Source organism: Thamnophis elegans, chromosome 7, assembly GCF_009769535.1.
Source record: "Thamnophis elegans isolate rThaEle1 chromosome 7, rThaEle1.pri, whole genome shotgun sequence".
NCBI lineage: Eukaryota > Metazoa > Chordata > Lepidosauria > Squamata > Colubridae > Thamnophis > Thamnophis elegans.
In genome coordinates, this window is record NC_045547.1 from 18,846,549 (window position 1) to 18,873,593 (window position 27,045).

General features: G+C 40.2%; 1 protein-coding gene across 2 annotated transcripts in view; it reads left to right on the forward strand.

Annotated features, from left to right (window-relative positions):
• Nucleotides 1–27,045, forward strand: part of FGD4 (FYVE, RhoGEF and PH domain containing 4) — a 139,234-nt gene that overhangs the window by 14,703 nt on the left and 97,486 nt on the right. Inside the window, exon 1 of one of the 2 annotated variants that reach the window (XM_032221569.1) lies at nt 17,659–17,757. The exons of the other annotated variant lie outside the window; for it this stretch is intronic. Within the exon in view, the coding sequence (XP_032077460.1) occupies nt 17,742–17,757 (16 nt within the window). The 5' untranslated portion in view covers nt 17,659–17,741. Of the gene's footprint in view, nt 1–17,658; nt 17,758–27,045 lie in introns of those variants that run through there. 2 annotated transcript variants of the gene reach the window in all.

A 27,045-nucleotide genomic window follows, 5' to 3' on the forward strand; every position in this document is an offset into this window, starting at 1 on the left:
AGGAGATAAAACTGTGTTACAGATTTTTCTTAACCAGGTTATCAGTTTTGTAACTTTGTATGTTTAAGTAAATCCCATGACGTTTTAGGCACAATTTTAATCCTCCCTTGCAATTCCTATTATTGCCTCTGCCTGGAAGTTACCTTGGAGACATATGTTGTGGCCCGCCAACGGCCAGCAGAGCTGGCAGCAGATTCGGACAGTGAGGAGGTTGGGGAGGAACATGGGCCAGTCCTGGAATCTGGGGAAGGCTCTGATGAGACCTCTGTGTCGGAGGCAGAGTGGGGGCCAGAGCCCTATGTCAGTTATTAACTGCCTTCAGAGTCAGACATCAGTGGGGCAGACGAACAGCTGGGGCCTGTTCCCAGTATGCGCATACACAGAGTTGCCAGACGAAGGGAACAGTTAAAGAACAGAGGTCGACTTGGGAGTAAGGCCACAAGTTGATGAGGAATGGCCCCTCCCAGAGGAAATAAAAGAGGAGCGAAAGGGGAGTGGAGTTTGCAGGAGACAATTAGTTCGCTTAATTGGTTTGTGACTCTCTGAGACGCCTTGGCAAGTTTTGCAGACATCAGCCTGTCAGCTCTCCAAGCCAGATAAGCTTTGTGACTGTAAATCCTCCCTTGAAAGACTTTGCTGGATGTGAGTGAGCACATAAATTAATAAAAGGGGTTTTTGTCGGGACCAGGAGTTTGTTTCGTGCTCTTGGGAAGCCAAGGTCTGAACAACACGTACCTGTGAAGAACAGATAGTGTGGGGAGAGCAGCTCTTGAATATACAATTAAAACTGTTTTAAACTAAATATCATCTAAGTAGGCAGAAAGATACTAAACTGCAGGTAAGATCATCTTGATGTCTCCACAACAGAGCAGGCATTTTGTTTTTAATAAAGATGGTCCTCAACTTACAACAGTCATTTAGTGTTACTACAACTCTGAAAAAGGTGACTTATGACCGTTTTTCAAAGAACCATTGCAGTATCCCCATGCTCACATGATCAAAATTCAGATGCTTGGCATCTGACTAATATTTATGATGGTTGCAGTCTCCTGGGGTCATGTGTTGCAACCTTCAACACTTAACTGTGTTACAAACTTAACATCTGCAGTGATTTACTTAACAAGTGTGGCAAGAAAGGTCATAAAATAGAAGAAAACTCCCTTAACAACTCTCCTGCTTAGGAACAGAAAAATTTGGCTCAATTGTGGTTGTAAGGCAAGGACTACCTGTATATGTACTGTATATGTATATGGTCCAAATCTTACAATAGATACTTATATGTAGCTTGTACTATCCTACTTTGTCTTAGTAACCTTGTGGATCTTGAAAGTTTTTGCATTAAGATTTGTCTAATGCAGTCAGAAAACCAAAACTCTAGGTTGGTCCCAAAGCGTCAGTCTGAACACTTAGTTTGAGAGCTGAACCCTAGAACAGAGGTCTCCAACCTTGGCAACTTTAAGATGTGTGGACTTCAACTCCCAGAATTCCTCAGCCAGCTGGCTGAGGAATTATGGAAGTTGAAGTCCGCACATCTTAAATTTGCCAAGGTTGGAGACCCCTGCCCTAGAAGGTGTGATAGTAACACTTTAAAAAAAATGTTAGAAAAGATAGGTTTATTTTGTTTAAATAGTTAAAACATCCTCAGCTGTGAGCATAATGTAAATAAAAGGACTGGAAAATGTAATTGCACGCCTTTGGATTTGTAAGAAGTCCTGTTATGCAACATTGTTTTCAAACCTCAGCAGGCACTGACTTGTTGGTAAGTTTGGTTATATTTTTTTTATCAAAACTTTATCACACTCTCTTTAGCTTGTTAGTTTTGTCTCAGCTTAAACTGCATTGTGTCATGATAGGCTATGATACTTTACAGCAGTATTTCTTAAATATGTTTCTCTCAGAACCCTTTTCAACTTTTAAAAGTTATAGAGGACCTTAAAAGAGCTATTGATATAGGTATCAATATTGACCGTGTTACAAATTAAAACTCATTCTTAAAACTATTGAATTATGTACAAATAACAATATTACCCTGTTGGATCTTAACATAAATGAAATATTTTAATGTAAAGGCCCTATATTTTTAACAAATAAAAATATGAGAAGAGTGGCATTGTTTTAAAATTTTGCAAATACCTTTAATACCTAGAAAATATATATTTTTTTATTTCTTTGAGGGTGATGGGAAGCCTTGAGAGGATCTTGGGGGAACTTCAGTGGCCCTAGGAAACAATGCTTTTCAGAACAGTGCCAACTACCCCAGGTCCTCATTTTACCGACCTCAGAAGGATGGAAGGCTGAGTCACTCTTGAGCCCATGTCAGGATTGAATTCTTGGCTGTGGGCAGAGTTTTTGTCTGCAATACTGTGCTTTAAACACTGTGCCACCAGGGCTCATTTCAAGGGCTAATAAAAGTATGGGTATTGTGATGTCAATGTGGAAGACCATTGTTATTTCAAGGAGCCATTAAGGATGCTTCCTATCACTTCATCTTACCTGTGTTTGGTGTGCATGTGCCTGCTTTGCCAAGCGTCAGGGGTAGTGATCAGATGCCCAGGCGATTGGTTCTTTAGTTTCAAGAAACAATAAGCACACCTGTAAACAAAGAGATGTTAAGTTTTATTATTAACGGCAGCAAACAGATTTAAAAGCATGCCATCAAAAGAATACATAATAAGGAAGATAATACACCTTTTACAAGCTTCCAGGAGCTCTTTTAATTATGACAACAGAGATGCCCAAAGGTCGGCCCATTTCCACTGTAGCCAGTGCTAAGTTCTGTGCAGAAACCCCCCACAAATTACAAGGTTTCTATCAAGGCATGGTGCCATGCATGGCTTTATGGCTCTGCTATGGTTGTGAAAACTTGATCTTGACTGGGTGGTACATGATTCTTGAATGGCAACTGGAAGTCTGGATTTTTTTTTACAGTTTTGCAGCTAGGTAAACAGCCACCCCCTTCTTTGTTCAGCAAAAGAAGAATGAAAAACAAGCAGATTAGCTCTGAATGAGCTCTAAATTTCTTAATAATAAGCTCCTTAAAATAATTGTGGTATTTCACATTGACAATGGTGTTTCATAGAGTTAGCCTACAGTACTGCATCTTAACCAGGGGTGGGTTCCGGCAGCCACTACTGCTAGTTCGCTCATGGGCGTGCGAACAAAAAAAATTGTTCTGCGCATGTGCAGAAGCAAAAAACAGGAGAACCAGTTCGGGGACGTGGCAGGCCTGGATCGCTGCCGGTTCCAGCGCCACGGCTGCCAAACCACTACCAGGTTGTCCGAACCGGTAGTAGCCCACCACTGATCCTAACCACTGTGCCACCAGGGCTCATTCAAAGGCCTTATCAAAATATACTGTAAAAAAATATAGCATCTATATTTTTATTTTTATTAAGCCATTGAATGAGACCTGGTGGCAGGTCTAGGCTAACCAGTGGTTAGAAATCATTATTGCATGCTAACTCTGCCCCCAGTCTGGAGTTCGATCTTGACTGGCTCAAGATTTGACTCAGCTTTTCATCCTTCTGAGGTTGGTAAAATGAGAGCCCAAATTGTTGGGGGCTCTATGTAAACCACCCAGAGAGTGCTGTAAAGCTCCATGGGGTGGCATGTAAGTATAAATGCTATGGCTATTGCTTTATGGAAGTAAAGATGACACTGAAGCTGGAACTTGAATTTATAAGAGGCAGCTTCTATTTAATTGTCTATTGCACAGTTGTCAAACTCGATCGTATCTTGTGATGTATTGCAACGTTGTTTGTCTTTGTGGAGCCAGGGTGGGCGTGGCTTGCACGCGGAGCATCTGACCCGCAGATCGCCAGTTTGACAGACCTAGTCTATTGGGTTAGGAACCCTGGCTGACACCAAGGAAATGGTAAATGCGCAACCTGATTCCCAGAACCCAACCAGTGCCCACTCCAACTGAAGCTTTTCTGGTTACAGTCCATTGTATTCCACAGAATAATATGAAACCAGGAATATATTACTCTAGATCTGTGATGGCAAACCTGTGGCATCTGTGCTCTGTGCTCTGCAGGCACGCAAGCCGTTGCCCCAGCTCAGCTCCACTGCACATGCGTGCACGCCTCCCACTGTCCAGCTGATTTTCTGGTCTCTGCCACGCATGCACAGGGGATGAGGTGCATGCGGGAGATGCATGGGGTGTAGGGGGTCATGCGTCCATAGAGGGGGCAGGGGGAGCACAGGGAAGTGTGGCGCCCCCCCAGTGGCCCATATTTGGTCCCAGGAGGCTGCAGGGAGGCCTACCAGGCCCAAAATGAGGCGCTTCCGGCATGCAACAACAAAAAGGTTAGTCATCACTGCTCTACACAGTATCTTTATGGTGCACTAAAAATATTTGTGTGGGCTACACAAATGGACAGACAAAGCTCCTGGAAACTGTTAAAACAGGTTGTAAAAACCCTCTTTCTTTTTTATTAGAAAAAAGTACAAGAAGAAACAAGCTGGATGTTAAGATAAATGTTTACAGTACTTTTTGCCATGTTTGAACAGTGTAGGACAGTGGTTCCCAAACTTGGCAACTTTAAGACTTGTGGACTTCAACTCCCAGAATTCTCCAGCCAGCAGAATTCTGGGAGTTGAAGTCCACAAGTCTTAAAGTTGCCAAGTTTGGGAACCACTGGTGTAGGAAGATGTTTTCTTCTTTTTTTAAAACCAAAACCCTTGCATTATACCATTTCACCCAATAGAGGTCACTGGAGGAAATGCTAAGGAAGTTCCTTATTGCCCGTTTTATTTTTTACCTTGTGCAATTGCTCCAATAATAATATTTTTTTTAAAAAAACTCATACTTTTCTTTCTTCTTAGTACCTACTTGCATTTGACAATAGCAACATCTAGTAGTTGGAGATGCCAATATACAATTATTCTGCCCGTTTGAGTTAAGTGTGAAAAATGAACCCGATATAACAGAAACTTCTTGTTTTGGCTCCAGACTGTGGATATATATATATTCTACAACTTAATAATTATTTCTTCTTCCAGTCCTTGCAGGTTTTGTTGATTGTATTCCTGCTTGATTGCAGATTGGCAACTTCTGCGGCTTTCGATACCTGCTCCAAGGGATTGAATGCAGAAGTTTGCTATAAACACAGCTTTGTAGCTGAATTATCCCACTATAAGTTTACATGTAATTTCTGAAGGAGCTCTGACGTGCATTGTGACATCATTCCCACAGGTGGATAATATTTATACCGATAACATACTGCTCTGTGATTAGCATTGATGTTGCATCAGATGTAATAATGGGACACTGGAAAAAGCACATTAATTTTAGAAAAAAGGAGAGTTTAGAAAGGAGGAGAACATACTTGTTGCTTTGCCTAAGTACATTTCTGATTCCCCCCCCCATGAATATTGCAGCACCTATGAATAGAGATAAAGATAGATAAATATGAAGGGAATATTGTTATCATTGTTTTCCTTCCTTTTCCAAGATGGGGAAGAATTGCACAATTGAGCTTGTAAGTTATGTGACCGTAAATAGGAAGCCCTTGCATCATATCCTGCTTTAAAGGTTTGGCAGAGATGGTTGGTGTCTCTTTGACTTCACTACACAAAGAAGTTGAACAGTTCAATATAAGAAATATCTCGCTTTGCCATTTGATTGGCTGTCTGTTTTCTGCTGAAGTGACCAAACTATTGAGCTTCAGCTGGCTACATCATTTCAACTACCAGAATTCCCAACCTCCTTCCCAATTTTGGGGTGTTTATTATTTATTTATTAAATTTATGTAGATTACCATTTCACGCATGCAAGTTTGGATGATGCTTTGTGTTGAAGTCCACACATCTTAAAGTTGCCAAGGTTGAGAAACAATGCATTAAATACTGCCCCAGAAAATTACCAGACATTCATACATGTTCTGATGAGATTAGAGTACTTGAATGACCACTCCTGATATTCCAATGGAGGCAGTTTCATATTACAAGCACTTCATTTGAGATGAGGCACATATAGGGGGTCCTCAACTTACAACTCTAATTGAGGCTGAAATTACAGTCTTAAATAATGCTGGCTTTTAGACGGATAACCACGTGACTGCCCAATTTTACAACTTTTTTTTGCAGTGGTATGGGTTTTTTGGTGTTAATAGTTTTTATTAGTTTATAATATAGTATACAAAGAAAATATAAAAGTAAATTGGGAAAATAAGGAAGGGAAAAGGGAAAGTGAAGGAAAGAAAAAGAGAAAATGAAAATAAAAAGGCATTGACTTCCGACTCCCTTTGGTGCAATAGAATAAGGCATTAACATCAAACCTCAACTTTTTACTTTTACATAATCGTATTAACTAGCCATTTCTATATAACAACAAATTTATCTAATCTGTAGAACCCAAAATCAAAGTTTCATTTTTATTCCACCTCAAGCACAAAGTCCAGAAGCGGTTTCCAAGTAGAAATGAAAGTATTTGTGTTTTTCCCCTTGATCGAAACAGTCAATTTAGCCATCTTTGCTAACTCCATCAGTTTTTGCAGCCATTCATCCATTGTGGGGATCAAAGTGACCTTTCATTTCTGTGCATAAATTAGTCTTGCTGCCGTCAGCGTATATAACATCAAAGTTTCGGATTTTTTTTTTCCAGGTCTAAAACCTAATGGTAATGAATAGTTAAGTGAATCTATTATCCTCAATGGGCATTTTTCTTAGAAACCTGAAGTAAATTCCAGTTTCCTGAAAAATAACATGGTAACTTGCAGTCACATGACCACAGGATACTAGAAACGACCATAAGTGTGTGTGTGGAGGGGTCAGTTGCCAAGTGCCCCAAATATAACCATGTGACTATGTGGGAGAGGGGTTGGTGACCATCAGAACTTCGACTCTGGGTCGTAATTAGTCCTGGGGAGTTTCATTTTAACTTTGAAAGGCCATAAATTGGATTGGTCTGTGTAGAAGTGTGGGAACTTCAGTCTAATACACACTGTGGACCTCAGACTGCATTTGTTTCACAGGGCTGTAAGGGCAGATGACAACGGCACATAATAGCTGGACAGCTCATAGTTTTGACTCAAAGGGAGCCTGGGAACATTACTTAATTCTCGGACTCCAACAAGCCCCATGCTCAGGTTTTCCCATTGCTAACGTCGCTGCTAATTTCTCTTGAACCTTTAAAACCACAAAGGAAGTGCGATACGGTTAGCCCTTCACTACAGAACTTCTGTCCGTCCTCTGCATACTGGGGTTGAATATATAAGCAGGAAGTTCACCCAACTAAGGAAACAAATTGAGGTTAATACAACAACGTGAACTCACATTTTTCTAAGCCAATCTCCTTATGTTGGCTTCACTGGTGAGTTTTAAATATCTTACTTTGAACAGATATGTGATACCACATTTGCTTTTTACTTAGATTGTGAAGTATGGTTCTGACAATTCTAAAAAAAAAAAAAAAGAGAGAGAGAGAGAGAATTATAGCAATAGCAATAGCAGTTAGACTTATATACCGCTTCATAGGGCTTTCAGCCCTCTCTAAGCGGTTTACAGGGTCAGCATATTGCCCCCAAGAACAATCCGGGTCCTCATTTTACCCACCTCGGAAGGATGGAAGGCTGAGTCAACCCTGAGCCGGTGAGATTTGAACAGCCAAACTGCAGAACTGCAGTCAGCTGAAGTAGCCTGCAGTGCTGCATTTAACCACTGCGCCACCTCGGCTCTTTTTATTTATTAGAGAATTATATGTGATTATATTGGCGACTATCCTTGAGTTTCTTCAAGATTTGGATGTTCCAGCTACTTCAAGAAATAAAACTTACATTTAGGCCCTTCATTAAAGGGCACATTAAGCACTTCAAAAAAAAACCCCTTTGCTTGGAAGTAAATTACATAACAGGATATACAACAGCGAAACTTGCCTGCAAACAAGAACTGGTGGACCATAAAATAGAGAAATAGAAAATGAGGAATTAGCTTACTCTGGGACTTTAGAATTCAAACTGATAGGCACCTGCCACGTAATAGTGCAGACTTAACAATTGTCGATATAAAAGACAAAAAAGGTCTGGATAGTGGATATGGCAGTACCTGGGGAAGAGAAAGAACTGTAGAAAATAAAATAAGAAGCAAATAGAAACAAAACAACTGTGGCAAAAGCAAGCAATGCTAGTATGAATAGTAAGAGACACCTTGAGTTCAATCCCAAAACATCAGGAGCACCAGTTGAACATCAGCATTTACAAAGTCACCAATGGCCAATTACAAAAGGCAGTTTTACTCGGAACAACTTACCTCAGGGGTGTCAAACTCAATTTCATTGAGGGCAGCATCAGGGTTGTGTTTGACCTCGGGGAGCCAGTGTGGGCATGGCCTAGGTGGGCATGGCTAGCTCAACATTACTCCTGTCAGGTGCCTGTGGTGGCCCGAGTGGTTTGCCAGCGAAAACAGACTCCTGGGCTTCGATTTCGACTGTCACAGCCTCCTGCAACCCTCTGCCATTGAAAACGAAGCTTGGGAGGGCTGGATGTGGTGAGAACAGAGCTGCCAGTGAAAACGGAGCTCATTTTCACTGGCAGAAGTACCACAGCCAGGTCCTTCACTGTTTCCAGGGCGGCCCCATGGGCCAGTAAGTACCTTGCAGGGAAGATCTGGCCCCCAGGCTTTGAGTTTGATACTCCTGACTTACATGGTAGGATGATACTTTTAACATCATCAAACATCTTCATCTCCCTATTCCAGATTGTTGGGAAGAAGCTGATAGGTGGAAAATTATCCAGTCAAAATCTGGGAGACTGTGCCATGAACTATAATGATAATAATCTACCAGTGATGTAATAACTTGACCTGGTTGTGTGCTCTGGGGATGATGAGAACATTTCAGTTGGTGGTATAAATAGAGACTAAATTAGACCAGACCAGTGGTAGTCAACCTTTTTCTACTTACCGCCCACTAATGGATCTTTCTTGATGGAAAAATTTCCTTCGCCCACCAGTTTTTGCGCAAGTGCGGAACATGAGCATATTTCTTTTTTTCAGACCTGGGTTCTAAATTTGTTTCACAATTTAACAACTACTTTTACGTTTAATCTGCACTCCACACAGTGCTTTTTCCACTCCTCTTTTCCCTTTTATTAAAACACCAAAAACAATGCTGCATTAGGTGCCAATTTTTATTAAGTGTCACCATCAAAACAAAATTCCTTTTCCTGCCTCCTTCTTCTTTACCTTTCTTATAGTATTTCACTATATCAAGGATCTCTTTTTCCCTTTTTTATTTTCTCCTTCTCCGTCCTTTACTTATTTCTTTTATTTTATAAGATAACAAAACTTAATTTATGAGCCAGACTAAACACTGCTTACTCTCCTCCTTTATTTTATCCCCTTTTCTCTATTTTTCTTCCCTTTTTTGTTATTTTTTTATCTTTTCCTTTTTATCTCCTTTTTTTATCTTCCTTAGGGCAATGTACAAAAGTAAGGCTGAGCTAGTTAGCCCACTTATTATTATTAGCCAACAACAATTCTCTCCTGCCTATAACTTTTCTTTCTCCTATTTTGCAACTGCTCTACTCCTCTTTATTTTATAAGATAACAAAACTTATCTGCCTGTCCCTGCTATCAGTTTCCACTCCTCCCCTTCCTCTTCCCACATGTTTGCTTGTTTGCGTGCACGCACACGTTGGTTTATTGATGTGTGCGCTCGCACTTGTCCATTCAAAAGGAGGTTTTAACCTCCGAAGTCCCTACCGCCCACCTGGAATCGCAAAACGCCCACTAGTGGGCGCTATGGACCAGGTTGACAACCCATGGACTAGACTAACAGTGTTGCAAGGGACCTTGGAGGTCTTCTAGTCCAACCCTCTGCTTAGACAGGAAACCCTATACCGTTTCAGACATAGGGTTATCCAATCTCTTCTGAAAAACTTCCCAGTGTTGGAGCATTTACAACTTCTGGAGGCAAGTTGTTCCACTGATTAATTGTTCTAACCGTCAGGATATTTCTCCTGAATTTAAACATAGGGAGGGTGCTATAAACATAGGGAGGGGGCTGTGGGGTTAGGCTGGGGGCTTTCAAACTTTTTCAGGCTTCAAAAGCTGTTATTAAAAGTAGACGGATCTACTGAAACCACTCCAGGCAAAGCTCTGGAGATAGATCTTGGTTGTTTGAACTATTTTCTTGTCTTTTAACCTTCAAAGAAAGTCTTTAAATTCTTGTAAGACCTTGGGGCAGTGTTTCTTCATCTCAGCAACTTTAAAAAGTTGGACTTTAATTCCCAGAGTTCTCCAGCTGTGGAATTCTGGGAGTTATAGTCCACACTTCTTAAAGTTCCTGGGACTGAGAATTCTGCCCTAGGCTACTGCAGAAAAGTACAGTTTGAAAAGTAAAGTTTCTCTCCTAAGGTTATCACTTTGGTTTCTGTCTCTTGTCTATATTTTGCAATAGCACTGAAACTTATATATCGCCCCATAGTGCTTTACATCACTCTCTGGGCAGTTTACAATGTCAGCACATTGCCTCCAACAATCATTTTCCCGACCTCAGAAGGATGGAAGGCTGAGTCAACTTGTCAGGATTGAACTCTTGGCTGTGAGCAGAGTTTGCCTGCAGTACTGCATTCGAACCCCTGTGCAACCAGGGCTTAGACCTTTCTGGGTACTTAGCTTTTATGCTAAACTGCTGCTAAACCAGCAAACACAATTTACTCAATAAGCTATAATGGACTAAATTCACACATTTAAATTAATCTGTGAACTACGTCTTTGGCTAATTGGATCACAAATGATAAAGAGATGATAGTCCTGTGGCCGTCTCTGCAGATTTTTCTCTTGGTTTTCTTTATAGGCACCAGTATTTGTTTAAAGGGACTCCTTTGGTTTGCTTTCAGTTGCTATGGCTACTGCTTATAATCATTTTGCCTGAGCTGGAATAAGTCCCGTGTGCATCTTCATCTGGTTTATCTGTTCACACATGCTACAACAGGCTGTAATGTTTACATGTAGACAGGACTTGCTTTAAGTAGATACTGTTCCTATTTGGCACTACAAATAAACCAGTCATTGTCTGAATTTTATAAACATCCCAAATCTTTAGCCAAATCATCATTGTCTACAACTGAATGGAGCTGAGTGTTTTAATGGCCAGATGCCCTTCCTGTCGCCAATGCGAAGTTATATTCAGCAGATACATTGTGCCCTGAGAGAGAAATAACTGCCTCTATCTAGGATTAAAGAGCGAGATCTTCACCTCTAGGCCACTACACCACGCAAAACCTGTAGCCAAATGGATGGGGAAAAAATGACTTATGATCATTTTTCACACACATGAACATTGATTGCATCATGGTCATGTGAACAAAATTTGGATGCTTGGCAACGGGCATGTATTTATAATAGTTGCACTGTCCTGGCATCATGTGATCATCAAAGTCAATGGGTAAACTAAATTCACTTAATGACCACACGATTCACTTAAGAACTGCAGTGACTTGCTTAACAACTGGCAAAAATGATCATAAAATGGGACAAAACAATTGTTACGAGTTAAGGACTACCTGAAGTAGTTTTAGTACTATGTTCTGACCCAGACTTCCCCAAAAAGCACTAAGCAGATTCCTGGTCCCGACAAAACCCCTTTTATTAAACAAATGTGAATTCCTCTCATTCACATTCAGCAAAGGCCTGGCAAACAGTCTTTCAAAGGTGAATTTATGGCCACAGACCTTACCTAGCTTGGAAAGCTGCCATGTAAATATTTTCCAAACGCAGTGCAAGAAAAGACTTGGCACAGAGCCTCTGTGATTCACTGACAGATCTTCACACTCCTGGAATGAATCTAACGAAAGAATTGTTTCTTGCAAAAGCCCACTCCCCTTTCGCTCCTCTTTTATTTCCTATGGGAAAGGCCACTCACTGTCCACCTGTGGCTTTACTCCCAAGTCAACCCTGATTTCTTAGCTGTTATTCTGGCAGCTCTGCGCATGCGCACATTGGGAACAGGCTCCAACTGTTCCTCTGCCTCACTGCAGTCTAGCTCCGAAGGCAGCTGAGAACTGTCCGACGGACTTGGCCCCATCTCTGCCTTCGACGCAAGCCTTCCCCATCCTCCAGGTCCATGTTCCTCCCCAACCTCCTCATTGTCCGACTCTGCTGCCAACTCCGCTGGCCGCTGGCGGGCCACAACACACTATGTATATAGCTAAGCAGTATGCAGACATAGAATAAAACACCAAACTTTCTAGTTTACAGGTTTCTTATTTTAAATTATAAAGTCCAATACCTACGTATATAATGTTATTATATACATTCAAGGTGACAGGTAAAATGTTTTTGTTTTTCCAACCAACTTTACAGGACCTAAACAAAGGAAGCGTCTATAGTGCCTGCTTAAAGTTTTAAGTGATGCAATTCCAATCAATAATTTTAAAAAAGTTTCAGATGAAATAAAAGACAAAGAGACTTCCACGTGCTGAGAAATATATTTATAAAGAAATGTATTTATTGCCATCATCAGCAAAGGCCTTTTCCTACTCTTTTTTCGCTCTAGTATATTGAATTTAGATATCAAGGAGGAATGACTGTTCACCAGGCTTGATTTTTTAAAAATATTTACTTTCTTTTTACTTCTTTACTTAAATTATATCATTTGCTTTTTTAAAAATACCTTCAATTTTTTTTCTTAATGTGACTTTCTTCAAGATTAGGCTGTTACTAATTGGCCCAATTATTGTAAGTAAGAGTTATTAGAGCCACTGACGAAGAGCAACTTATACATCAAATAAATGTCCTCTTTTAAGTGAATTCATTTTACTGAAATCTTGTAAAATATTTACTTATTATTTATTAATTAGACTTATATACCGCTTCATAGGGCTTTCAGCCCTCTCTAATTTTTTAGCAAATTGAGTCAGCAACTTGCCCCCACAGTCTGGGTCCTCATTTCACCCACCTCGGAAGGATGGAAGGCTGAGTCGACCTTGAGCCGGTGAGATTTGAACCGCTGAACTGCAGATCACAGTCAACTGAAGTGGCCTGCAGTACTGCACCCTAACCACTGCGCCACCTCGGCTCCTTAAGTAATATATATTGAATAATATTATTATTCAATTAAGTAACAAACATATCCACTATTCTGGAATATTAATCTGTTCTTTCTTCCATTATTCAGATGTGGCTGAAATGTTGAGAACAGATACAGTCAGTGCAGTGTTTAAGAGCTTTGTTGTGCTTCTAGACTAGGCATGTCAAAGGTGATTTCATTAATTAAGGATTGTGTTTGACCTCAGAGGGCTGAGTGGGCGTGGCCAGCTCAGCATCTTGCAGCCCTCTGCCTGTCAAAATTGAGGTCCGTTTTCACTGGCAAAGGCACTGCGGTCCAGTCCATCACTATTTCCAGGGTGGCCCCATGGACCAGATCTAAGTACCCTGTGGGCCGGATCTGGCCCACGGGCCTTGAGTTTGACACTCCTGTTCTAGATGTTCCTCTGTCGAATTCTACCTTACTTCTGAAAACGTATTTTAATATATTAAACATTAAATAGGCTAGTTTCTAGTATCAGCTTGTGGCAGGAATACATTAGGATCCCGCACAGTTCCACAGAGAAGTTAGAGAGCATCTTAAGGATTGAGTTTAACTTCTGCCAGTGGGTATCCTTGTCACTTGCCATGTCCATTATTTCTCCAAACTGTCTAATAAAATGATTTTTTCCCCAGATTTATAAAGGTAGAACTTGACTTGTTGCATCTATTACAAAATTAAAATGCAGGCATGCCATTCTAATACCTGAAATGTCATTACTGAGAACAAACGTTAACAAGGTGTTAAATATTTCATACATTGTCATATTATTCTCCTTTGGGGAGTAAACAGCCTTATGCACATTATATAGAGGAGTAATAAGCAGTGAACAAAATTATTAGAGGCATGAGAAATATAGCTAAAACCAATTTATACCAATGCATCTCACTGTGCTTCTTTCTATACTTCTATTTTTGTTTCAATTGTGTGGATATACTGTTTTGAAGTTAGCAATTAAAAAAAAACACCATTTGTTTCATTTTGAAGATCTCATCAATTCTATCTAGTCATTACATTCTCAGTCCTTCTTCAGTTCATTTATTTTTCCTTCATAGATTTGTTTTGTGATTTGATCCTCAATTATTCTATCTCCAAGATCACAACATTTCAATGTACATCTCTTGTAACTACTGACATATTTTTTGTATTCAAGGCACACTTTTTCAGTACCCATTCGTGCCTAAATCTATCTTTTCTTGATTGAGCACAATTTCATGTGAAATTTCCCAGACCAAATGCATTCAACTTCTATATTATTCCTGGCATACTCAGTTCTCATATCCATAAAAGAACATAGGCAGCAGCCATTTTTGCTTCTTTTATAAAATTCTTTTATATATTCACTACTTCTCTACCAATATTTGCACATCTTCATGCATTAGTGAGCCGAGGTGGCGCAGTGGTTAGGGTGCAGTACTGCAGGCCACTTCAGCTGACTGTTATCTGCAGTTCAGCGGTTCTAATCTCACCGGCGCAAGGTCGACTCAGCCTTCCATCCTTCCGAGGTGGGTGAAATGAGGACCCAGACTGTGGGGGCGATATGCTGACTCTGTAAACCGCTTAGAGGGGGCTGAAAGCCCTATGAAGCGGTATATAAGTCTAACTGCTATAGTAAGCATTCTATCTGACTATACAAATCCATCTCTTTGCTGTAGCTTAAAAGCAAACTATTTATGTATAACTTGCAATTACTCATTCTACTTTCCTTCCAAACTTAAGTAATTGGGATCTTTCATAGAGTAGTTTTCAGATCCATACTTCTCGTTGCATCATACAATTTACTGTAGATTTAGCAGGTTATCAGGCAATACTATAGCCTCATCTCAAATACAGAACCTCATCTATGTTCTCAAGGAAAACACTGCCAATGTTACCCCCCCATTTCTTGTATGACTATCCATAAATACATTTAAACATCAAAGATGTTCATATATCTTTGTCTTGCCTTATTGATCCCGAATCAGTGGCTAAGCATTACATTCTCATATACTGTATGCATTATCTCTACCATACATAGGTAGTCCTCAACCTAAAACAGTTCATTTAATGACCATTCAAAGTTACAACAGCACTGAAAAAAGCGACATGACCATTTTTCATACTTATGACCATTGCAGCATCTCCGTACTCAGTCGCTTGGCAACTGACTCATATTTATGATGGTTGCTGTGTCCTGGGGTCATATGATGACCTTTTGTGACCTTCTGACAAGCAAAGTCAATGGGGAAGCCCGATTCACTTAACAACCATGCTACTAATTTAACAACCACAGTGATTCACTTAACAAATGTGGCAAGAAAAGTCATAAAATGGGGCAAAACTCACTTAAAAAATTTCTCGCCTAGCAATATAAATTTTGCGCTTAATTGTGGTCGTAAGTCGAGGACCACCGGAACTGTTCTTAACAACTGTTAACTACAGATTTCTGCAAAACATTCCATGATTCACTTTGTTATTTTGTTTTTCTAAGTCAACGTACATTTTCAGAAGAATAAAATCTGATCTGTACATCATGTACCCAACAAAAATGCATTGTACTTTTAATATTTTGCAGTTGTCATCTCTTCTGTCCTTTTTGGTCAGGATTCTGCCGGACGCCTTCCGAGCCACATTTCTGTTGTTTGAACAGAACAGAACACCCTTATTGTTCCGTTATGCAGGGGGATCATAATACTTTTCCTCCAGATATCAGCACAAATGTTACCCTCTTATAGCATCCTTGACTAGTCGCAAGGTCACTATGTCAGCAAATGTCACTGATATTTCAATATTTCTCAACTGACCTGAAATATATCTGCAGCTTTCCTGATTCCCACGATATTTATGAATTTCTTTTCATCTTTCATCTGAGCGACGGTGGCACAGTGATTAGATTGCAGTACTGCAGGTTACTTCTGCTGCCTGCTGCCTGCCTGCAATTTGACAGTTCAAATCTCACCAGGCTCAAGTTTGACTCAGCCTTCCATCCTTCTGAGAGGGGTAAAATGTGAGGACTCAAATTGTTAGGGGTAATATGGTGATTCTGTAAACCACTTAGCGAGTCCTGTAAAGCACTGTAAAGCGGCATATAAGTCTAAGTGATATTGTTTTTTTTTCTTAGTCACTAATTGATAGCCTTCATTTTATTTCCACTTTCACTAGTGTTCCCCTGTAAATCTGCAAGTTGTTCCTATCAGCACCGCTTCATTTAATTGCTATTATCCCAAATAATTTCTTCCCTTTCGTTTTTAATTCCATTCACTCTGCTGGAAGTGTTTCATTGTTATCTCCTGCTTCCAGAGTGTATCTTTACGTTCATCCTAATCACTCTCTGTTTCTCTTCTCTTTTAATCTTAACTTTTCCTTGCTCTGTCTGGCTTCATTTTAACTCATTTTTGTTTGTTTGTACATATTGTACAGTATTTGTTATTTGTTTCAAAATAGATATTTTGTTGAGACCAGTAATTCTGGTCTCAACATAGACATGTTCTAGGCAGAACTCAATTACATAAGAGATACCGTGTTCCCCCGACACACGGTATCTCTTAACCCCTGAAATAAGCGCTTGGCCTTATTTTGGGGGAGGTCTTATTATTTTTAAGGTGCAGGAGGAGGCGAGTGTGGTAACCTCATGGCTGCTGCTGTGTTGCAATATTTTCGGGGAAGGCTTCTTATCCAGGGAGGACTTATTTTCAGGGAAGCAGGGTACATACCTGTTGTGGCCCAGCAGGTGCCGCTGGAGCTGCCACCAGACTCCGACAGTGAAGGGCCCTCTGAATCGGCTCTGGAGGAGGTGGAGGACCCTGGACAGGGTTCTGACTCCGAGCAGGGTGTAGAGAGACTGGTTGGCCACCAGGTGGTGCCTGAGCCTTGGACCAGTGGGGAGGAGACAAGGAAGAGTGACCCAGAAGCCAGCAGTGAGTTGTTCCTGGATGCATGCCATCGAAGAGCTATGTCAGGAGCAATTACGCAATTACAGGAGGTAATGGCGCTCAGCTGATGGTCATTAGGCTCCTCTCCAGACTATAAAAAAGACTGCTTGTGACACGCCCTTCTTGCAGAAGTCAACACATTGACTAAAGAGAACGTAACTAACTTGGCAGGCTGGATTGCTGCCAAGGTTTGTCTGAATTGCTGCCAAGGTTTGTCGGACTTGCTGCCAATGTCCTTATCTGTTTGTTTGCTTGGCTTTCAGCCACCGAGATTCTAGTCTTGTTATTAAAGGACATTCTAATTAAGCTTGTCTCGGCTTTCATTACTGGACAGAGGAGGGGGTCAGAACACATACCTATTTAGGATTCACCTAAATAGTAGAATTAAATGTTATGGTTAAGGAAATACAGGTGCAATCTAGACATAATATAACCAGAATTTAAATAGATGAGGCCCTTGATTTTCAGCCAAAAGTGAAATAATATGTTTGAATCAATTCTAAAATCAGCTTTAGAAATATTTGTCTGAATTGTGCCTTACAAACGCTGTAGCCTTTATTCTTTCTAAATAAATATCTAGCATTCTCCTTTTTCTAAAAGGAGCTGGTACTTTTTATATTCTTGCATGTTTCCTGACGCAAATCACACATGGTAACAATGATGAAAGCAGCACTTCCTTTTTTGAAACGGCAGCAAACGATTCTCATGCAAAGAAAAAAAGCTACGTTGAACTATGTGAAGAAAAGGATAAACAGCTTGGAAATGCTGGATACCTTTCTAGGCGCGCATGAAGTTGAAATATGCTCAGGTATACTTGTAAGTAACTCTAGCTTGTTACTAATTTGGATAACTGTAATTGTCTTTGTTTTGAGTGATTGTTCTTTTGGTTGCTACTTTGAAATTGGATAGTTAAGGAGTAGATGGTCAACAAAAGGCATAGCATATTCTGGGAACAATGCACAGTTTCTTAAATGCAGTTATTTGCATTTCTGGAGGAATAATTTCATGCAGATTTATAATTAAACGTTTTTACAGGCTACATTTTCCTGTCCTTAGTTTGCCAGGTCATTTTTGTGTAGAAATATGCTGAAAAGCAGAATTAAGATTTCTAAGGTTCACATTGGAACGTTATTGCTTTGGAAAGTTTGCTGTTGTTATTTCAGCGGTTTATAACTATAATTAACCCCTAAAGGGGAAAAGGAGGGGAAAAGGAGAAGTCTGGGACAAAAACTGAGGTTCTGGAGTTGGGAGGTAGAAACTGGTGATATGTTACTCTTCTTGCTGTTGGTTTGATGTTCTGCAGAATTCATATATTCAGTACATTTCAGTGGTCAAAAAAGTTGATGATTTCAAATTTCTGTCTTGCTAATTGGGATTTACCTTGGGGGGGAAATGAATATTCATTCATTGTATTGCTTTATTAATTATTTTATGGGACATTAGAGCCATTCAGATGATCTGCTAAAATTTCATAAAAATACAGTAGCAATAATTAATTTGATCATTGGATCACCATCTAATCCACATAAAAGTGGATTCTGAAAGTGGAGCAGTTGCAATTAATATAAAAAACATTTGATAAATGTAAGCAACTTTAAAGCCAAAAGAATTCTGGTTTTCTTTTTAAACATTTAAAAGGTGAACTCCTTCCAATTTGCTGGCGTCTCCATATACATATTTTAACTTTTACATACTTGACAAAAACTATAGGCTTATTGCAACATTTTGTAAACAGTTTTGAAATGTCCGAGTCATGTTTAGCAATAATTATTCTTGCTGTAAGAGTTTCTGTACCAGAAACCTCTACTAATGGCTCATAAGAAATCATACTTAATTGTAACGTGATGGCTACCTATCACAAGAAATCTGAATGCTGATAGGAGGGCACTTGTCATCATTCTTAAAACCCCTGGGTGAAGATCATTTCAGATCTAAATGATGGTCTAATTCTGTTATAACAATATTTTTCACTGTTGGGTGCTTCCAGATGGATAGACTCTCTAATGTTCTTAGCTGAAAGCCATTGTGCGGTTAATTGAAAATGACAGAAGTGTTGGGAAAAAGCAATGTTTATCCATCTCGATCCTTCCAGAAAAGTCCTTGAAGCAAGCAGGATGATTGCCCCATAAGAACCTTGCCTAGAAGCAGATTTAGAATATTTTATTAAACTTTGGACAATTTCTTTATTTATTTGGCTTCTGTGGTAGCATGCAGAGGTTTAAATGCATCATTAATAACAAGACTAAACCAAAAAAAGAAAACCATCGCAAGCATCAAAGATAGAAACTTCAATCATATCATATTCCAGTGAGTTCACAAATTGTCCTGGTCCAGGGCCTGCTTGGAGATCCAGATTTTTAAGACCTTCCTGAAGGCAGCAGGCCCAGAATCATAGAGACCCTGGGAGAATACTGCTCCTAAAGGTAGTTGCAGATAGAGAAGACTCATATTTTGAGTCCTATAAGATGACGTTATGTAGTTGATAGGACCCAAAGTATGCTGATCCTGACTGAGATTACACTGTATATGCAGAGTCAGTAAAGAACATTAAAAAAGAATCCTTTTAGATCATGTAAATGACTCATCTATTCAAGCGCTGTATGTATCCTAGTGACCGAACAGCTGTATTCAGAAACTTCCCAACTTGACAAGGGAACAATGGCCAACCTCCATTGTTACTGTGTCACCAGCAGGCATTCACAGTGCCCTTTGAAGGTTACCCCCACATATAATGGCAACCAACTCCATATATTAATGATGCAACTGTTTGATCTCATCTAAACCACTAGTCTCACTCTGTGTACTTTTAATGTGTCCCTTTGCTTCTCTTTCAAACACCCCTTAGAGATAGTCCTAATATGCCATCTACTGTATAACCAGGCTTGAAGGTAGCCTGGAGCATGTAGACCTTCCAAGACAATAGATTAGATAAGAAGAAAGGGTTGCTGGGTGACATACTTCCATCAGAAATGTGTAGTCTGAGTGCATTGATTATACACAGAGACACATATTGCTCTAGGCATGTATTAGTCCTTTCAAAATACTCGCTTTCATTGTGAATTGGGTAGCTCATTCCTGCAGATCAGTCACAGTGGCATAAATATTCCAGCTTTATAGCTGCATCGATTTCTTGGCAAACAAAACCTTATTGGTGCGGAATAAAGCCTCATAGTTGTGCTTGTGAACATTTGTTTAATTTGAGTTCAAAATGTCCAGAAAATACCACATAAGTATACTGCTAATGAAATGCAACAAATCCTCAACTTACGATGATTCACTTAGTGGCCATTTGAAGTTACAGCATCACTGAGATTTTAATATTTACGACTTTGTAGCATCCCCATGGTCACATGATCAAAATTCAGCCACTATCATGTGTTTATGACAGTGGCCCTGTCCCAGGGTCAGATGATCACCATTTGTAACCTTCCCAGCCGGCTTATTAGAATCCAAATCAATTAGGAAAGCCAGATTTGCTTAATGGCCGCGTGATTGATTTAACAGCTGCAATGATTCACTTCAAAACTGTGGCAAAAAAGCTCATAAAATGGGGCAAAACTTGTTTAACCACTGCCTTGCTTAGCAGTGGACATTTTGGACTCAATTGTGGTCAAAAGTCAAGGACTACTTGAATATTTTTACTCCAAAGGTGGGATGGCATTCAGGGTCAACAGATAAGGGCATTTGACTGAGTAGATCAGTATACTTAAAGTCTTGAATTTAGCTAGCACTTTTTTTTCACTTCATGATTTAGAAATGAGTTCATTATTTATTAATATTTTGCTATGTCCCACTCCCCCCTATGTTTCTGCAAGATTGTCTCTAAGCGAAATGCCTACTGAGAATCGTTAACTCTAGTGTACAACAATGTGCCAGATATTAATTGGTTAATATTTAGCATGTAGATGTTTTGTGCATCCCCCCTCCCTTCACTACTATGGTGTTCTGGTGGGTGGCTTTAATGCCATTTCAGTTTTGCAGTAATGGGTTCCTTTTCCCTTCCCCTTTCTTTTGTACTTTTGTACTTTGTGGGAACAACTTCCTCTTTAGATTGAATTGACCTGGCTTTTGCTCCAAAGCAGATTTTGTTTTGTGTTGACAATATGATACAAATCTAAGAAAAAGGACTCTAAAACCAAGAAAACACAATTGTCTTAGTGATTGGAAGCAATTCCATATGCCAGGAACATGGAACTTCACTGTTTGCTCTCTTTCTCTCCTCCTGCCCCCCAAATCCAAACAATTCATTGCATGAGCAAACTAGGTAAAGCACAGAGTTCTGGTCACCAATATGCACCAACCACAATGCAATTTTGTTATTGACTGAATTGAAATCTGGTTAGCTACAGAGGGAGGCATTTCGCTCTCAGAAATGTGCTCATCTGAATTTTGGTTTGGAATCAGCCAAGGGAGATGAAGAACTATTGGTACTTGGGAGGTTAGGGTTACTGCACAGAACCAGTGCAGTTCTGTGCAGTTCCTACCAGTTTAACAACTGGTTCGGTGATCACGCGCTGTGTATACCTGTGCAGTTTTGAGAAAACCTTCCTTCTGCATTACTGCTGGGGAGGAAAACAGCTGAGGCGCAGCAAATCCACTCTACTGCGCGACTCAGCTGAGAAGATATAGGTCAGTAAAGCACAGGGGCGGGCTGGCCCACTTGATTGTGGGAGCAAACCAGTTTGCTCCCAGCTGATCACAAGAGTTACCGATTCACCCGAACCTGTCCAAACCGGTAGAATCCCACCCCTGCACGGAACCCTCAAATTCGCAGGCTTCTGCATAACACCCATAGGGCTAAGAAGGGATTTATAAACACACACACACACACACACACACACACACACACACACATTCACACACACACACACACATTCACACACACACACACACAAACACAAACACACACACAAACACAAACAACTGGACTGCATCATTCCATAAATATTTAAGTCTGACTAAAATGTGAAGTGATTAATGTAGAATCTCTTCAGTGCCTAATAGTTTCATTGCTTATGTATTAAGATAAGGATATGAGTTTATATGAAATCCATAAATCAGTTCATCTGGAGAACTAAACAATCCCAAAGAGTGAAAAAGGAGAGCATTACAAAGGTACAGTAGCTGCTATTTAGCACTATATAAATAAATAATAAAGGTATCAAAATGCAGTATTGAGAAACTTGGCAGCAGCTTTTATACAAATGAAAATTCTGGATAATTCCAAACACAGATTGTCAACACATGTAGATGAAAGCCCTGCGTCTAAACTTAGTAATGCACGACCTCCAAATAAACATCTTAGGCTGTCTATATCAGTGGTTCCCAAACTTGGCAACTTTAAGACCTGTGGACTTCAACTCCCAGAATTCTCCAGCCAGCATTGCTGGCTGGAGAATTCTGGGAGTTGAAGTCCACAAGTCTTAAAGTTGCCAAGTTTGGGAACCACTGGTCTAGACTCTATATGAACCACAATGGGTTGATTGAGCTGCTGTACACTGGGCACTGGGCAGAGAATCCTTCATAGATAGAATAGTATTGTTTTATTCTTGTACAAAAACCAGAGTCATTTGCTTGTGAGGTGGGCAGCTGGACAGATGGACGGACGGACAGACAGATGGATGGAGATCATAGACAGATAGACAATGTAGATGGCAGACAGACAGATATTGTAGCTAGATGTAGATGATAAATAGATGATAGATGGATGATAGATAAATAGACAGACAAGACAGATTGACCAACTAAAGAATGCTGCTTATAAAATATGAAGTGAACATTATTTTCTACTTGCTGATAACCAGGCTTTGCCCAGATATTTATTTATCCTAATCCTGTATTAGATAGGAAAAGCCCTGATTTCGGTGACAATTAAATTAGTTAGAAATGCTTTCCCTGTGCCTCTAGAAGTGTCAAGAAAAGTGATACCACCTTAATTTCTAATGTTGGAGTAATATGAAACCATTACCATGATGACTCCACTGCACTGCACAGTAGAAGCCATTTTACGGCAGTATGGTAGAAGCCATTGTAAGGCACAACAGGCTGTATCTTAGCAGAACACCCCCCTGGAAAGGGGTTATGGATGTCGTACCCCCACAATATTTGTTTCCAGAGGGTAAATAATCTGTGTACCTAGTTTGATTGAAATTGCTCAGATTGCATTCCAAAGTTATGCTGGAACATACACACAAACACAGCCATATATCTATATATGTACCAGATTGAATTGTCAGGATTTATGCCCAGTGAGATATATATTATGTGCAACTTTGTTGCAGGCAAGACGTTTCTTGTACTTCAGAAGGATGTCACTGATGGGGCCAAGGGTGGCTTTGATCTTGCTCTGCCAGCTGCTTCCTGTCCATCTGCCCATGCATGTCCAGCCAGGCTTTGGAGTTTTCCTGAAACACGCAGGGCTAAAGCAACAAAATTATCCTTCCAAAAAAATCTCCATGTTGTGAGCTGCTGTAAAACAAGCAGCGCAATTCATAGTAGTTTTCCCTCCACCTCATGTTAAGAAGAATGCGCATTTATTTCTCTGAGGCTATCAGCCTGTGCGTGAAGAACAGTGCTGTACATATGAAACTGTTCTATTTTTAGAGCAGCATTTCTAATTAAAGCTGAAGACAACTGTGTGTAGCTGCTAAGACTTGCTTGAATATAATCTATAGATACCAGATTTATTTCAGAGTTCAAACTGTTAACACGACTCTAGTATGAAACCGTTGATATATTGTTTTTATTTAAAGTCTCAATTAATTTATATCTATAAGGATTGTAAACAAAAACACTATTTAGCGTAAGTGTGGTGTGGGTATCATGAAAATAAAAGCAGATCACTTTTTAAGTGTAGCAAACATAACCTCAAAGGGAACTGAATATTATTTTAAAGGGCTGCTGTCTAACTTTAGAAAGAATAGCAATTGCACTTAGACTTATATACCGCTTTGTGGCATTTTTGGTTAATTTCCAATATACTTTCGGTTCCCAGCAAAAAACACTCACTGGGTATAATGTATTTGTTTAACAAGTGCCCCGTTTGCTTAACAACTACTGCAAAAAAAGTCATAACATTGGCTACAGTTAAATGGTGACACACCTGAAGACTGCCACAATTTACAATTGTAATTCTGGACTCAGTTACCATCCTAAGTATATATATAAGCCTCAATTAGGAAGTAACTAGTCAACTTGCAGAATATAATTAAAAAGTCAAGAAACAACCAATAAAAAATGGGAAAAAAGTCTACAATGTAATTGTTGAACAAACCTATATCTTAGTTCAGTGTTTCTCAACCTTGGTGACTTTAAGTCCCGTGGACTTCAACTCCCAGAAGCAGAGCTGGCTGGGGGATTCTGGGAGTTGAAGTCCACAGGACTTAAAATCGCCAAGGTTGAGAAACACTGTCTTAGTTACTCTGACAACTGTTAAATTGGGTAACTGGTAGAAGGCAGATTCCTGGGGTCACTCTAACCATCATTCGCTTTCAGTCTTTTGGTGGCTTTAAGTGTGTTTAATGGGGTCTAGCTCAACCAATTGCTTTTTTCATGTAAAACTACCGGGGACCTGTGCCTGCATTGGATGAGGATATAAAACAGACATGCTTTGATCGGGCCAGCAGCCCCTCCAATCTGATGTTCTATCTCACAGTGTCCAGACAGATGCATCCAGGAAGCTTACAAATGGGGTGTGAAAACAAGAGCTCTTTTCCATTGTTCCTTCCTAGCAGCTGGCACTTAAAGTATATTGCTTGTGGCCACAGGTAGAATGCAACAATCAAGAGCAGTAGCCATGAAAACACACCCTATGGTCAAAACATTGTCTGGTTGTCTACAAAGACTGTGTAAATGTGTGGCTAGCAATAAATTGGACAGCATTGTATTCTGTCGTTGAACTATACATGGTACTGTTGGAAGAAATGTCCATCTGGGTTCAGTTCCAAGTGGGAAGAAAGACACTGGATTCATGGTGACTGCTTAGAAGGATGCTTTTTAAGGGTGGACAGGACCACATGGTTTGAGATCCTGGCAAAAAGGCACATGGCAGAGGTGGGTTCCTACCAGTTCGCACCTATTCGGTAGAACCGGTTCGTCAAATCTACCGAACCGGTTAGAAGAGTTTCTACCAGTTGACCCGGAAAGCAGGCCACACCTACAGAAGAGGTTCCAAAAATTTTTTGAAACCCACCACTGGTCCTTGGATATGATTATTCTACACTATCAAGCTCATATTTATAAAACTCAGTGCCTCTGTGAAAGGTGAGGATGACTACTGCGTTTGTGGTGCAATCAGAACATTGCGTGTGTTGAAGTTGTTTTAACGGAAACCAAAGATGCCTTTTAAAAAACAAGTCTACATCCTATTCTTATGCATGCCAGTGCTGTGTATAAGGTAATTTAAGGTGGCTCTGACAAGTGTCATCGGCATCTTCATATCCGGCCACATGGGCGGCAAGCCATTCCTATCCGGTCACATGGGGTGGCAAGCCACTCCCACAAAGGAGGCCACACCCACAGAGTAGGTTCGAACAATTTTTGAAGCCCACCACTGGCACATGGGTGTGTGTGAGAGAAATTTATATCTTCTATTGGACTTTGAATTTGAGCTTGTATTCTGATTGGTTGTCAGACTCCCATGAGGCCATGCAGGGGTAACTCTGTAGGCTGTCCTGAATCTCAAGCTCGGTTGACTCTTGCTGCGTGATGATGTAATGAAAGGGCTTTGGGATTCCTATTATGGCTTTGCCTGAAGGAAGTAGATCTTTGTTATGTAGAATAGACTGACCCAGGCCTTAATGGCCCATTGACAGTGGGGGGGGGGATGAGTTTCTGCCTCCCTTTTAGGAGAAATATTCTGCCCTTTTAATATTTCCTAAAATATATCATTTTCCTAGGAGAGGGGTGCTAACTTCCATGCTGTATGAAGAATTGTTCCCATTTATGGTTCAGAGCAAGACCCCAACCTCAATTACGGTGAGAGGGAGAAAAACTCCAAAATTTCCCTGCTGGTGTAGAAAACGTTGGTAACTATTAACCCCTGGTATTTTTAGGAGGCAAAGAGCATAGGTTGGCTGAATCAAGGTCCTGGGCATTGACACTATAATGAGCTAATTAATGGTTTGGTTTCCTTGATTTATAACAGCAGATAGTTTATCTCTGGTTCAGCTGTTTTCACTTAGAAAGTGCTTCAAATAGTTTTTAACACTCTTTCCCTATTAAACAAGCAAAGGCCAGTGTTGGGAGAAATGTCCTTCTGGGTTCAGTTCCAAGTGGGGAAAAATTTACTGGAAACATGGAGACTGTTTGGAAAGATGGTTTAATGGTGGACAGGACCACATGCCTTGAAGATGTTGGGTGAAGAAGAAGAAAAAAGAGCAGAGATGCTGAGAGTCCCTGAGTGTTATGCTCTCTCTGGGCTTTTGAATTTGAGCTTGTATTCTGATTGGTTGTCAGACTCCCATGGGGCCATGCAAGGGCAACTCTGTAGGCTGTGTTTGTGTCCAAGGCTTGGTTGAGCCTTGTTGGATGATGTAATTTCCCCAGGTGCCATGTGGTGAGATCAGTTGCTAGAAGGGTAGAGGGCTAATCCTACCTTTGTTGGATCTTGGGTGAGGGTATTTGCCTATGAATAGATCTAGCTATCTCTTTACCTCTTAAATAAGGACATCTGCTGTGGGCTATTGAGGATGGTGGGAGTTGAGTTTCTGCTTTCCCTTTAGGGGAAATATTCTGCCCTTTTAATATTTCCTAAGAGATTTCATTTTTTTTTAGGAGGGGGGGTACTAACTTCCTACACAGTTTTGCTAAGAAAGATAGTTGCTTCAAGGATTAGGTACATCAGAGAAGCCTTTGCGCTTCACCAAAGGCAGAACTTTCCAAAGTTTTGCCTCTTAGTCCATCAAACCCTTCCTACTGTAGCCTAATGACTGGAGATCAAAATTAATGGTAAACCAAATCCTGGCATTGAGATTCCCATTAGGAAAAAGGATCTGGAAGTTTTTGGACCTCTCATAAGTCTTTCTGTTAAGAAGTAAAGGAATTGCCTTTTGTTTCCTTGCAACAGTTTGTAATTATGTCTAGATTCAACCCTGTACTGTGACT